Here is a 14334-nt window from a genome sequence, read left to right on the forward strand (position 1 = left end):
CGGGGGAAGGGCTCCAGGCTCGGCTGGAGGAAGGACATCTCCAGCAGGGCGAGCGGGTCGCTGCCTTCAGTAGATGTTCAAGTGTCCCCAGTGAGGGCGCAGGGGCTTCCGAGGCTAGCTGGGTTGGGGAACCGAACGGGAGGAAAGGGGGCCGCTGCTCCACCTGCATTCATTTAACATTTATTGAGCTTGTGTGAAGCCACCAATCAGCCACTGTGAGAAAGCGACAATCAATGATCACCGAGAGCGAGAACTGGTCGTCGGCATTTCTAGAGATATTTACCATTTCCAGAACAGTTCGAAATCCCATTATCTCGTTTGATCCAGGAGGATGCCAAGTGGGAGTTCCAGATAAGGCCCTGAGGTTCGGAAAGCTTAAGCGACTCCGCCAAGTCACGGGGACGCCCGGCGGGAACGAGCCGCCGCGTTGCCACGGCGCCTGGCCAGCCGCGGCTTCAGTGTACGAGGTCTGCGACCAGGTCCCTGGTTGCCAGGGCGACCGGCCGGCGGTCACGTGCCGCGGGAGCCTGGGGAACCGCCAGAGATTGCTTCCGTAGGGAAGCGCCGGTCACGTGCCGAAGGCTTGCGCGAGGCGACCCCTCGACCTCGGCTCCGGCGTCACATGACTCGCTCTCAGGCAACATGGCGGCCGCCGTGGTCCAGCGCCGAGGCTGAGCGACAGCGAGTAAGCGGGCGCCTGCCTGGGTGAGGGGCGGCCTCAACGTGGGAGGGGCATCCGGCTCCTCAACCCGCCCCTGTCCCGGACATCATCTGAGTCCCGGACGTCCCCTCCGCGCGGTGTGTTTGCTGGGATGGGGAGGGCCCGGGTCCCTCCCCAGCCATGCTTCGTGCTTCGGGGAAAGCTCCTACCCACCTCTGGGCGCAGTTCCCTGGCCTGGGTTCCCTCCATCCTCCTTTCTCCAGCCTCCTCCCCTCGCAGGTGGGATCGTCAGTGCGACCGGAGCGCGGGCGGGCGCGGTCCCCCGGGACCATGGCCGGGTCCGATACCACGCCCTTCCTCAGCCAGGCGGATGACCCGGGCGACGGGCCGGTGCCCGGCATCCCGGGGGTGCCAGGGACCATGGGGAACCCGAAGTCCGGGGAGCCTGAGGTCCCGGACCAGGAGGGGCTGCAGCGCATCACGGGCTTGTCTGCGGGCCATTCGGCACTTATAGTGGCCGTGCTGTGCTACATCAACCTCCTGAACTACATGGACCGCTTCACGGTGGCCGGTAGGTACTGACTTCTGGGAGGAAGGTAGACAAGGGGAAGGGAGCGAGGTCTCGGGTGGCGCTGCCTCGCCGGCTCTATCCTGAGTCTTCTTCCTCCCAGGCGTTCTTCCCGACATCGAGCAGTTCTTCAGCATCGGAGACAGCAGCTCAGGACTCATCCAGACAGGTGAGTGGGAGCCCCTTCTGGTCACAAAACAGCTCTCTTTTTTCTACCCCAGCTGGGACCACATGCTGTCCTGTCCGGGGTCTCATTAATGTGGGGGGTTAGTGGCCAGCGCTAGGGGAGGTGATGGCCCTGATTTTGCTCTGGGGCTGTCCTGTTCAGCTAGGACACCACATTTAAAGATAGAGTCAGTTTAGTTTAGTGGTTAAGACAAACTTGAGTTTAAATCTCAGCTTTTAAACTTAACTGTGTGTGGGCCGGCCCGTGGCTCACTCGGGAGAGTGCGGTGCTGATAACACTAAGGCCCCGGGTTCGGATCCCATATAGGGATGGCCGGTTCGCTCACTGGCTGAGCGTGGTGCTGACAACACCAAGTCAAGGGTTAAGATCCCCTTACCGGTCATCTTTTAAAAAAAAAAAAAAAAAAAACTTAACTGTGTGATGGTGGGCAAGGCACTGAACCTCTCTAAGCCTCATTTTCCTGGCTAGAGGATGGAACTAGTAATAACACAGATCATCTTTTACGACTGATGTGAGGATTAAATGAAGTAATGCCCGTGAAGTGCCTAGTGCAGTGTTTGGCACGTGGTAGGCACTCAGTAAATAACGGCAGGAAAGGGTGTCTGGAATGGGGAGAGGTGAGTTTTACTTGTTCAGAACTTTAGGGCTTACGGGAGAGGCAAAGCCAGAGCCAAGTCCTCTTTTCCTTCCTTCCCTCCTTCATTCATTTCTCAAACGTTTCTGAGCGCCTACTATGTGCCAGGCCCTAGAGGAAGTGGTGATAACATCCACAGGACTTTGCCAAGACCTTTTATGCACATTGTCTTCTAATCCTTCCATCAGCCAAGGAATAGTGTTGTTATTCCTATTTTATAGAGGAAATAGATCGTGTTATCTATGTTTTAAAGAAACTGAGGCTTGGAGAGGAGTTAAGACTTGCCCAGGGTCACACAAGAAGTTAGAGGCAGAACAGGAATTTGAAACCAGGTCTCGCAGTGTTCTTTCCTCCACTCCAGGCTAATGAGGAACTGGAGGTATTTGAAGTGAAGTCTGGAGAAATGAGAATGGGATCACAGGTCAAAGTCTGACCACCTCTGAAAAGTTCTTGCCTTAGAGAAGAAGCAAATCTTTCTAGGCAGCTCCGTTTATTCACTTTTTCATTCAATACATGTTTATTGAGTACCTATTTTGTGTTAGGCTGTGTGTTCAGTGATAGAAGCACAATTATGGCCTATAGAGGCAAGGCCCTTGCCTTGACAGAGGTGACATTCTACTGTGCATGAGGGGGCAATTGTCAGTAAAACCCCCGAACTAAAAAGAGACCATTTTCCATAGGGATAAGTGTTTTGTAAAAGAAAACAGAGTAAGTGTGATAGACAGGGACTGGATGTGTGCTGGTCTGGGAGGGCATTTGAGCTGGCACCTGAGGGAGCTGAGCTCCGTGAAGCTCAGGGAAGAGGAGAGAATGTACCAGATGGGACAGCAGGTGCCCAAACCCCTAAGATGATACTGACCATAGCAACTGGGCCATTGGGATGCAGAGAGAGAAAGTGAAGGAGAATGGCCACGAGGTCAGAGAAGTAGGGAGGGGCTAGATCAGAGATGGCACTGTGGGCCATGGTTAGGAGTTCAGACTGTGTTCTTGGTGGGTGGGAGGAAGTGACAAGTCAGCTGGACCATCCATTCTACATCGGAAGGTTTGGAAAGATGTTGAAGTTGGGGCAGGACCATCCCTCTGGCAGGAAGCTCTGATGGGTTTCAGGGTTGGGATGTGGGGATGGTGTGAAGGCAGTGTGAGAAGGGTGGGGATCTCTTACCCTTTAGTCATTCCTGCTCCCCGTGCCCCCAGGTGGGGTGGGGGTGGGAGGGTAGAGGCTGGGGGGTGCTGGGGCCAGGCTGTGACTCTCTGCTTCTCCCCAGTGTTCATCTCCAGTTACATGGTGTTGGCACCTGTGTTTGGCTACCTGGGTGACAGGTACAATCGGAAGTATCTCATGTGCGGGGGCATTGCCTTCTGGTCCTTGGTGACACTGGGGTCATCCTTCATCCCCAGAGAGGTGAGGCCCCAAGCTGGCTCCTGCTTCTGGCCCCTTTCATTTCTCCATCAATCTTTGCTGCTGCTCCTTGGAGTCCTTTCTGACTAGGCCGAGGGGACTTCTGCAGTTTCCTCGGTCCATGCCATCCTGTACCCCTCCTTGCCTGAGTTAACCTGCCCACCCCATCCTCTCCCTTTATCTTCTTCCTTCTGTCCATCATCTCCTCTTCCTCTGACCATTGACTCCTTCCACTCCATACCTAAACATTCGCGTTTCTCTACCGAAAACCTTACCCAGACTGCCCTCTCTCCCTCCTCCCCTTCCTGGTCAGACTTCCTGAAAGACCCCTGGTGCCAGTGTGGGGGAATGAGCAGCCGTGGGTGGGGGGTGGGCGCTCTCACTTGGCCTGCACTTCCTCCCCTCCTGCTCACCCTCAAGCACTGCTGCCAACCTCGACTCCCACCACGCCATTGAACCTTCTCTTACCTAAGTCAGCAGTGACGTCCCACTTGCTAACTGCAGCTATGACTTCCTAGTCCTCTTCTTGCTTCTTGGGAACTCTGGCGCTATTGACCCACTTCCTCCTTCCTGAAACTCTATTTTAACTTCTGGGGCACCACGCTCTCCTGGTCTCTCTCCTGCCTCCCTGGCTGTTGCTTCTTTGCTCCTTTGAAGTGTCCTTCAGTTGTTCTCACTCTGCCCCGGAACTCAGCCCCAAGCCCTACGTACTGTCCGTGATCATACCCCGTCCTTAGCTTCAGGTTTCTTTGGTAGACAAACTCCCCACCTAAGATCATTATTTACCAATGGGGTGTGTAGGTGGAGTGGGCAAGGTAGATAAAGTAGGATTTACTTTGCACCTTCTGGGTAAAAGGTAATAGACCTTTTATTATCCATTCCTCACAGTAGCTATGTGGACAAGTGGCCATTATTCCCCTTTTCCAGATGATGAAACTGAGGCTCAGAGAGGTTAAGTTACTTTCCCAAAGTCACAGCTAGTCAGTGGTAGAGCCAGGATTCATGCCCAGGTCTGTCTGATTCAAAAACCCAGGCCTCTCCAGCCATCCCTGCTGCCTTTCTGGAGCCAGCTGGGGAGGTAGACTGGGAGCCTGGCTGCAAGGCAGGGTGCCACCTCTCCCATGTCTCGTTCTCCAGCGTTTCTGGCTGCTCCTCCTGACCCGAGGCCTGGTAGGGGTCGGGGAGGCCAGTTACTCTACCATCGCACCCACTCTCATTGCTGACCTCTTCGTGGCAGACCAGCGCAGTCGGATGCTCAGTGTATTCTACTTTGCTATTCCGGTGGGCAGGTGAGCGGCCTTGGGCTTAGTGGGGAGGCAAAAGGGCCTGGCATGGGGGACTGGACTGACTTCTGTCCCCTCTCTTGTCCCTCCTCCTCCCCCAGTGGTCTGGGTTACATTGCAGGTTCCAAAGTGAAGGACATGGCAGGGGACTGGCACTGGGCTTTGAGGGTGAGTCTGGTCATGGCCTGGGGGAAGGTCAGCATCACTGTCACTGGTCCTCGCTTCCTAGCACCAGATACCTCTTTTTTGAGGCAGCCCTCACTCTGCTGAGCCTGCAGGAAGCCTGGCTGCCCCCACCATGAAGCCATGTGCTAGACAGAACTCTTGCTTGCAGATGATCGAAGCCCATTGTAAAACTGTAAACCTCCAAAAGGGAGGTACTGGCTTTCATAATGCAAAGTCCCAGGGTGAGCTTCAGGTAAAGTGGATCCAGGGCTTGCGTCTGTCACAGGAATTTGATCATCCTCTTCTCAGCTTTACTTTCCTCTGTGTTAACTTCGTTCTCAAGCATGTGGGAGCTCCAAATGATTACTTTTCCATTTAGAAACTTCGGCACCTTGGATCGTTAAGCAGTAATAGTCCTGGGAGGGGGTCAGATTCGGTGAATGTGGGTCACATGCCAACCATGGAATCCATTGCTGAGGCTGGGATGGTTAACATTACTGTCATTGGCCAAGACTGGGATCCTATTTGAACCATGTGGCTTGAGAGAAGTAGGGGCATTGGTTTTCCAAAAGAAAATTAGGGTGCTGTTACCAAAGAGGAGGTAGTTAGGCTTCCAAAAATCAGGTGGCCCCTAGTGACGCCTTTCTCCCCCAAACTGCAGGTTCAGCTTCCTCGAGTAGATACTTACCTGAGTCTCGGGGCCCTCACTCTCCCCCAGCCCCAGGGGTTGAGTGCGTCCCTGCCTGTGCCTGCCCTGAAGCCCACTCTTTCCCCAGGTGACACCAGGTCTAGGCGTGGTGGCTGTTCTGCTGCTGTTCCTGGTAGTACAGGAGCCACCGAGGGGAGCTGTGGAGCGTCGCTCAGATTCACCACCCCTGAACCCCACCTCGTGGTGGGCAGATCTGAGGGCTCTGGCAAGAAAGTGAGTTTAGTCCTATCCTAGTCTGACATCTGAGGCCCCCAGGGTGGCCCTGACATCTGGTTTGAGATTTAAGTGGGTGTAGTCTTTGTTTTCTGCCTGCTGGCCACAGCCCAAGGCCAGTAATTTAGTCACTACTGTTCCCTTGTGGCAGCTGCCTAAATTACAGGCCCAGATCCCTGATCCTGGGCACCAAGGACAGCCTCCACATGCAGTATGACCTTAAGCCAGGAAGGGAAAAGAGAGTTCTCCTCCTCCCTCCACACTTCAGTGGAGTCTGACTTCTTCCCTCCCAACTCTCTGCAGTCCTAGTTTCATCCTGTCTTCCCTTGGCTTCACTGCTGTGGCTTTTGTCACGGGCTCCCTGGCTCTGTGGGCTCCTGCATTCCTGCTGCGCTCCCGTGTGGTCTTGGGGGAGACCCCACCCTGCCTTCCTGGAGACTCGTGCTCTTCCTCTGACAGGTACCCAGATAGGGCTGGTCTGGGTAGCCTGCAGGTGGCAGGGTGTGGAGTGATGAGAATCTACAATTCAGACTCAGGCAAGGAAACTTTGAATCCTGATTCCCCGAGCTACATCCTCTTGCAGAGTCTGTCTCGTAGTCTGGAAAATAGGTGATGGGATAACATCGGCCTCCAGGGCTTTGCAAACCATGGGCTGCTGGGCCTGGGTAGACCTGGGTCGTGAGGATAGCTGGATGGACCATCTTCCTCTTTGGGCCATGGGGGCCAGGCTGGGGGCTTTGAAGGCAGGACTAGCCCCCATGTCCCTTTCCCCACCCCAGTCTAATCTTCGGGCTCATCACCTGCCTGACGGGGGTCCTGGGTGTGGGACTGGGTGTGGAGATCAGCCGCCGCCTCCGCCGCTCCAACCCCCGGGCTGACCCACTGGTCTGTGCCGCTGGCCTCCTGGGCTCTGCACCCTTTCTCTTCCTGGCCCTTGCCTGCGCCCATGGTAGCATCGTGGCCACCTATGTGAGTAGCCAGTCGGGTGTCAAGGTGGGGGTTCTGGGTCCCGGGTGGAGGAACAGTGCATGGGGGCAGGACTGGGATCAGCCAGCATAGCAACTAGAGTCAGAGCCGACTCAAGGTGGAAGCCTGGTTTTGAATATGGCTCTGGCCCTTGCCTGCTGTGTGACATAGGGCAAGCAGCTCAACCTCTCTGCTCAGTTTTGTCATCTGTAAAATGGGAATAATAGTAGCACCTGTCTCAGGGGTGTGGTGAGGGTTAAATGAGTTAGTAGGTGAGCCTGGTGCATGGGAAACCCTCCATGTGTCTGCTTGCATTGTGATGAGACCCCCCCACCCCTCCCATCCCCCAGATTTTCATCTTTATTGGGGAGACACTGCTGTCCATGAACTGGGCCATTGTGGCTGACATTCTGCTGGTGAGTGGCTGGGCAGCTCCAGGGTTAGCCCAGAGGCTCATGGGAGCAGGGATTGGGATCAGGAGACTTCCCTTGCTCGGAATTGTGGCCTTTATCCCTTCTTCAAAACCCAGCCCTGGACTGACTTCTGAGTCCCACCGTGAGGGCCTCTAGTCAAGGCTGAGCCTTGGCACCATCCTGCTCTTTGCCTCCTGACCCTGGAGAGACCCCGCTGAACTCCCACTCCCCCCAACCGCAGTACGTGGTGATCCCCACTCGACGTTCCACTGCTGAGGCCTTCCAGATTGTGCTGTCCCACCTGCTGGGTGACGCTGGGAGCCCCTACCTCATTGGCCTGGTGAGTACTACCCCTTGGCTGGGATGGGGGTAGGGAGTGGGGGACCCTGCACTCCCAGCACCAGCCAATGCCCGGTGGCCTGAGGCTGGGCCGATCAGAAAGTTTGGCCCCAGTTAGGCGTCCGTGCCCTCTGTACCAGGTGCCTCTCACCTCAGATCCTCAGCTGGACAGGAAGGACTTTGTCTTTGAAGATTTCTGCCAGTGAGCCATGGACCTCACCCTGGTGGTCCAACCTGCCTTTACTTTCCCAGGCTCTGTGTTTCTTCTTTTTCCTGCAGTTCAGGGGTTCCCTCTCCCTGGGCCTCTCTTTGACTCCGTCTCCTGGCTTCCTCTCTCCTCTCCCCGCAGATCTCTGACCGCCTCCGCCGGAGCTGGCCCCCATCCTTCTTGTCCGAGTTCCGGGCCTTGCAGTTCTCGCTCATGCTCTGCGCCTTCGTCGGAGCACTGGGTGGGGCAGCCTTCCTGGGCACTGCCATCTTCATTGAGGGCGATCGCCGGCGGGCCCAGCTGCACGTGCAGGGTCAGTTAGGGCCTGCTGCCTGTCTGTCCATCCATCTGTCTGCCCAGTCCTGTGCACCTAGCACCCCTCAGTCTACAGCTGTCTCCTCACTCAGCCTCGGGTCTGCCTGTCCAGCAGGCTGCTGCCTGCCTGCGTCCACAGCCCCAGTGGATCTCTGCTGCTGCCCTGTCACTTTCCACTGCCTGTGTGCCCGTCTCTGGCATTGTGTCTGTCTCTGTCCATCAGCCCTGGCTCTAACCCCTCTCCTCACAGGTCTGTTGCATGAGGCAGAGCCCACAGATGACCGCATTGTGGTGCCCCAGCAGGGCCGCTCCACCCGGGTCCCCGTGTCCAGTGTGCTCATCTGAGGGGCATTCGCTCGCCTGTTTGCACGTCTACTGCAGCTGGCCCTGGTCCCAGCCCATTGGGTGCCCGGGCCTAACCCTTGGTCTGGCCCAGCTTCCAGGAGGGACCCTGGGCCATGTTCCAGCTCCCAGACACTACATGGGCAGCCCAGGGGAGGAGGTGGGGTCTGGGAGGGGGATCCCCGTCCACTAGGGCAGCCCTTGGGGCTCGGTGCTATTTGTAACAGAATAAAATTTGTAGCCAGACACCACCTGCCTGCTTGAGTCTTTCTCTGGGTGCTAGTGACCTCTGACCTCTGGACTGCAGGAGATGCCCCATCCCAGCCCCAGGGCTCCTGGAGACTGCTGGGTCACTCCTGTGGGGCCTCGGTGAGTCCCTGTCCTTCTGGGCTGGGTGACGGAGAGGGAGGACTGCTTTCCTTAGTGAGCTGGCTCGGTGTGACTGTGAGTCACACCCCTGATCCCCCCCTCTTGGCATGCAGGCCTGGATGAGGAGGGGTGGGCACTGCCCTCCACACCTCAGAGTTCCTGCTGTCGGGGCCTCCCTGCCGGTTGCCTCCCCAGCCCATGGATGTGGGTCCGTGGCTGTGGCTGGCCTGCGGGACTCTTCCTCTCCCCTGTGTGAGTTGCCCCTCGTCCTGGAGACCAGCAGACCCTTCTTGAGAGCCTGGGGGGACTCCTCAGGCCTCCCCTACCTCCCCACTGGCTGGATGGGGGTGGGAAGGGGGCGGTGCAGCCGGCGAGGAGCCCGATGATTTCCTGCCCTCGCCGGGCGCTCACCACAGCTTCCTGCCGCAGGCGGGTGGGCGCGGAGGAGAGGCGGGCACGAACCGAGGGGCAGGTACGGCTGGGGCGCAGGGACTGCGCAGGGGGTGGCTGGGGCCTCAGACCCCAGCCAGGCCCTGGCCTGACTGTCCTGGGATCAAGGGGCTTCCAGAGCCAGCACTGACCCCCACTCAGCCCAGCAAGGGGGGGATCCAGGGACCCCCCAACAAGGGTGCAGCTGCCTCCCACTGGGCTCCCAGCGTGGTGCCCTCTCAGCCCTGCACCCACAGGCCTGGCCATCGCCCTGCTGTGGCTCTGCCCTGAGGGCCTGCAGGTGCAGCCGGGCCTGGCCCCACTCTGTCCTGCAGATGGAGGTGGCTGTCCTGGTCCCCTGCGTGCTGGGCCTCCTGCTGCTGCCTCTCCTGACCGTGCTGCTGATGGCCCTGTGTGTGCGTTGCCGCAAACTGCCAGGTGAGTGGGGGTCCTCTCCCATGCCCTAGTCCCGTAGTCCATCTTTCTGTCCCTACCTCTGTCCTGCTCCCAGGGACTCTGAGCCCCTGGGCTCCCACGTCCTCCCCCTCAGCACCCCATCCCTGCCTCACTGGCCCTCTCCTCTCCAGGCTCCTATGACAGTGCGTCCTCAGATAGGTGAGTCTGCCCTGTCCACCTGTTTGTCGCTCTCCATACCCCATGGCGGGGCTGGGGCTGGGCCTCTCCTGGACCCGCACCCAAACCATGTCTTTCTTGCCAGTACATACCCAAGGAGCATCTTGATCAAACCACCTCGTGAGTACATGGAGGGTTCCCTACCCCGAGCATAGGTGAGGTGGTCCCTGGTGTGTGAGCGAGCCTGTGCCTTTGTGCAGCAGCCCCCTGTTCCCGGGGGCTGCCCACATGGCCTTGACCAGAGCTGGGATGTGGGGGGATGGGAGCCTCTAGGCCTGTCCAGAGCACAGGGGTTTCAGGGGGCTGGTCTGCCTTTGAGGCCTTGATGAGGGTGGGGGATGTTATGTCTGGGGCTTGGTTCTGTGTTCTCAGACACGCTTGCCCCCTGGCCACCTGCCATGTCCTATCCACCCGTTATCTCCTGCCCTCCCCTGAGCCAGCCGGACCTGCTCCCCATCCCGTGAGTAGCCCCTCAATCCCTTCCCTCCAAATCCCACTCTGCCCCTCACTTTCTTGGGTTGGGGGCCTCTTTCCCTGTTGCAACCCCTCTTGCCCCCAGAGACCTACCCCAGACCAGACATGACCCCTGACCTTTGACTCCCAGGAGATCCCCACAGCCCCCTGGGGGCTCCCACCGGATGCCACCTTCCCGGCGGGATTCAGATGGCAGTAAGTGCGGAGAGGGGGGCAGTGGCTGGGGCTGGGCAGAAGGTTGGCCCAGCCTGAGCTGAATCAGTCTCCCTCTCCCTCTCTCTCTGAAGCCAACAGCGTGGCAAGCTACGAGAACGAGGGTGTGTCTGGGAACCTGGGTGCCCAGGCTGGGTGGGGAGGCCGGGGCATGTCCCCGGCCATGCTGACCCCTGCATCGTTACCCCCAGAGCCAGCCTGTGAGGACGCGGATGAGGACGATGATGAGGAAGACTATCACAACGAGAGCTACCTGTGCGCAGCGGGGTGGGAGGTGGTGGCTGAGGCCGGGGCGTCCTCGCTTAATGCCTGTTACTTCCTTTCAGGGTGGTGCTACCCGACAACACCCCGGCCACCAGCACTACTGTCCCATCTGCTCCTGGGCCCAGCAACCCTGGCCTCCGAGACAGCGCCTTCTCCAGTGAGTCGCGTTTCTGAGCAGCCCACCTTCCCCCCACGTGCCCCAGGCCCTCGGTCTTCCTTCTAGTGTTAATTCCTTGATGACTGCTCCTCTTCTGTGTTCTCCGTTCTTTCTAGAAGAACTCCTGCCCTTCAGATACTGGACTTCCTGCCCTGATCTTCTGATTTTCTTACCCTTTCCTCTGAACTATCACTTTGCCTTCTTTTTATTGTCTGGGAGAGTTCCTTGATTTTATTCTTCAATAAATTTCCTTTGTCCTATCCAAAAGCTCTCTCGGTCTTGAATGTTCCTTTTTTATGGCCTCCTATTCTTGTTTCATGGAGGCCATTTCCTCTTGTAAATCCTAAGAATATTAACGAGAGGTTGTCTTTTTGCGTGTGCGGAAGTTTTCTTCTGCTTCCTGCATTGTCTCGGTCTCCTTTGAGCTAATTTTCTCCCTTCGGGTCTCATCCTGCGCTGCCTCATCCTCCGGGCCTTTCCTCAGTGTCTGGTGGTCTCCAGTCTTCCGTTACTCTCCTCTCTCTTTATGTACTTGCCTGGGACTATCACTTCCATGCCCTGGCTTCAATTCCCATGCAGATTCCCACTTTGCCACCTCTCTCCTGCGCTCCAGACTGTCCAAGTGCTTTCTTCATTCATTCATTCATTTGACATTTACTGGGTGCCCCTGCTGGGCCAGTGCTAGAGATACACCAGTTAGCGAGGCAGACTGTAATGGTAAAGTATCTGACATTTATTGAGGGCCTGCACTTGCCCTACTGAGAGCTTTACATGCATTAACTTAAACCCTACAACCCCAGGTGCTCTGGATCCCACCCTCTCCCCTCCTGTGCCTCTTCTGTCCTCTGTATACAATGGCAGCGTTTATTATTTAAAAGATGCTGGGCAGCACTTACCATACGACAGACCTTAATTTACTATTCACTGCTTTAATCCTTACGACTAAAAGGTGGGTACCGTTCCTAATGGTATTTTACAGATGGGGAAACCAAGGCACAGAGAGGTTAGGTAACTCATCTGAGGTTACATGGTCAGTTAGTGCTGGAACTGGGATTTAAACCTGGGTGGTCTGGCTCCAGAGCCCTCCTTGTCCATGTCCTCATGGAGAAACAAGGCAACACACGGAAAAACCAAATTAACATGGATGGTGACACATGCCACAAAGGGGCTCAGATGGGAGTAGGATGGGCATGGGGTGGGGAGCAGGGGCAGCACAGGCCCCGGTGAGGAGGAGCAGCCAGCTGGGCCGAGCATGTCATACCCCTCTGCCCATGCCACCAAGCTGCCCCCTCTCTAAGCTGTTCTTCATCCCAGCTGTCCCCCTGGGGGCCATGCTGGGGCCTGCTGACCCCCTGCCCTCCCATGGTTCCACCCACTCTGATTAGTTCTGGTCAAGTGGGCCTCGTCCCTATCCAGGCCACTGGCATTGCTAGTCTGGTATGCCCTCTCTGCATCCCTGTGGGGCTGACTGCAGGTGGCTGTGTTGGGAGACTCGGGGGGCCCTGGCCATCTGAGGTGGGGGATCTCTGGGGATCTGTGGCTGAGGGCCTCTGGTAACCATGCTGGGGGCCGGCTCCGGTGCTCTCCTGCAGTGGCGTTCGGTGAGGACTACGTGAACGTTCCCGAGAGTGAGGACAGTGCAGAAGCATCTCTGGGTAAGTGACTGGCGTTCCCCCGGTGTCCGTCCCCCTCAGTGTGGCCTCACCCCACCCCAGGGCTGCCCATGATCCCCTCTCTCTGCTGGGGTCCTCTCACTTTCCCACCCTCACTGTGGCCTGTCCCCCTTCTCCCTGCCCCCACAGATGGGAGCCGGGAGTACGTGAATGTGTCCCAGGAACTGCAGCCGGCAGCCAGGACCAAGCCTGGTGTGTGGGGGAGGCGGGGCAGAGAGGGGGAGCGGCCTTGGGGGGTGGCTTGCAGCCCGGAGCCCAACCTCCCTTCCCCCACAGCCACCCCGAGTTCCCAGGAGGTGGAAGATGAGGAGGAGGAGGAGGAAGGGGGAGCTCCAGATTACGAGAACATGCAAGAGCTTAACTGAGGCTGGTGAGAGGCCCTCCCCGCCCCCAGCCCTGCCCTGGACCTGTGGGCTCTTGTCCCGCCCTCGAGGAGCCCCTTCCTGACCCCTTCCTGCCACCTCGGGCCTGTCCTCTCCGACTCCGGGTACGCTGCTGATCCCCACCCACCTCCTGACCCCAAACCCTTCCCCCTCTCCCCCACCCTGTTGTGTTTCAGTGTGAGGAGTGTCCTGGATCCAGCCTCGCATGGGAGGGCTGAGCTGGGCAGAGGAAGTGGCTCTGGGGGTCCCCCCGGCGCCCTCCCCTGGCTCCAGCCTGACAACAGCCTGAGAATTTCTCCTAACTTATTGTCACTTTGGGGTCCAGTCTGTGTCCCCCAACACTCTGCACCTTCTGACGCAGCCTGAGAATGAGCTACTCTGGCCCCAGCCCTACTCTTTGTAATAGAATAAAGGCCAGTGTAGTCTGTCATCCTCTTGGCTTTGGGGGGGCCAGTGGGTCAGAGTCAGGGTGAGGGTGGGGCTGGGTCTGAGGGCCTGCGTGTGTCTGTGTTGAGTGTGTGTGCGCGCGCGTGTGCGAGTCTGTGGGTCAGAGAACATCTGGATATGTCTGTGTGTATGTCTGGGTCTCCATCCTCCACAGGGGCGCGATGCTCCTGATGGTCCTGGCCAGGTGCTGTGAGGGACAGCCGACGATGGCCAGGACACTCTCACCTTCTGACCCAGTGGGCACTTCTGGAGTGCGCCTCCCCATGAGCTCGTGTGGCAGCCGCTGGCCGCGATGATGACTGATGACAGAGCAAGGCTGGGGAGCCCTGGGCAGGGAGCAGATGTGGACAGCAAGACCCTTCCCCAGTGGCCCTCAGCTTCTCCGTCCTTAGGTCCAGGGTCTGGACCTGATGACCTCAAAGGACTCTCTTAGTTTTTACCTGTTGTACTTCTCAATAAAACAGAACTTAAACATTGTGGAAGCAACTAAAAAAGTTCATGTGCAGCGCAGCACTTTCCAAGCTCTGACGTGCAAATGAGTCCTGCAGATCTTGCTGCAGCGCAGAATCTGCAAGTCTGGGATGCATTTCCACGGAGCTACCGTGTGATTCTAATGCTGCTGATCCATGAGCCACACCTTGCATAGCGAGGGTCTGGTGGGTACCTATTGTTTTTACTGGCTGGGATCCATTTCCTCTGATTTGGGGAATTTTACCTCAGATTTCCTCCAGGATCTGCTCCCTTCCCAATCTCATTCCACGTGATTTTGGAGATGGGTGAACCACCCTCCACTTCAGGAGGTGGTGAGCGCATGATCCAGACCTGGGCCATGGCCATCTCTGGCTCAGAGATAGGATGTGACCAAACCCCGGGCCAGTTAGGAGCAGCCC

General features: G+C 57.6%; 2 protein-coding genes across 4 annotated transcripts; both read left to right on the forward strand.

The window, feature by feature from the left end:
• The first annotated feature begins 563 nt into the window (after window positions 1-563).
• SPNS1 (SPNS lysolipid transporter 1, lysophospholipid) lies at window positions 564-8650 on the forward strand. Of its 2 annotated transcripts, none has more exons than XM_063098961.1 (13): window positions 564-685; window positions 941-1232; window positions 1333-1398; window positions 3316-3452; window positions 4587-4738; window positions 4834-4900; window positions 5674-5819; window positions 6123-6278; window positions 6599-6788; window positions 7136-7201; window positions 7440-7538; window positions 7887-8058; window positions 8311-8650. In XM_063098961.1, exons 1-13 carry the CDS (start codon window positions 623-625, stop codon window positions 8403-8405), a joined length of 1701 nt encoding a protein of 566 aa, XP_062955031.1. In that variant the 5' UTR covers window positions 564-622; the 3' UTR covers window positions 8406-8650. The 2 variants fall into 2 exon arrangements, with proteins under 2 accessions (XP_062955031.1, XP_062955032.1); XM_063098962.1 differs by having other exon boundaries at window positions 628-685; window positions 1024-1232.
• Window positions 8651-8946: 296 nt separating this feature from the next.
• Window positions 8947-13465, forward strand: LAT (linker for activation of T cells). Of its 2 annotated transcripts, XM_063098963.1 has the most exons (13): window positions 8974-9023; window positions 9201-9243; window positions 9536-9638; window positions 9788-9815; window positions 9919-9953; window positions 10206-10293; window positions 10438-10502; window positions 10595-10775; window positions 10847-10941; window positions 12534-12596; window positions 12744-12806; window positions 12891-12984; window positions 13174-13465. In XM_063098963.1, the coding sequence occupies exons 1-12, from the start codon at window positions 8974-8976 to the stop codon at window positions 12977-12979; spliced, it is 903 nt and encodes a 300-aa protein (XP_062955033.1). In that variant the 3' UTR covers window positions 12980-12984; window positions 13174-13465. The 2 variants fall into 2 exon arrangements, with proteins under 2 accessions (XP_062955034.1, XP_062955033.1); XM_063098964.1 differs by lacking the exon at window positions 9201-9243 and having other exon boundaries at window positions 8947-9023.
• The last annotated feature ends 869 nt before the right edge of the window (window positions 13466-14334 follow it).

Source organism: Cynocephalus volans, chromosome 6 (assembly GCF_027409185.1).
Source record: "Cynocephalus volans isolate mCynVol1 chromosome 6, mCynVol1.pri, whole genome shotgun sequence".
NCBI classification, from domain to species: Eukaryota; Metazoa; Chordata; class Mammalia; order Dermoptera; family Cynocephalidae; genus Cynocephalus; species Cynocephalus volans.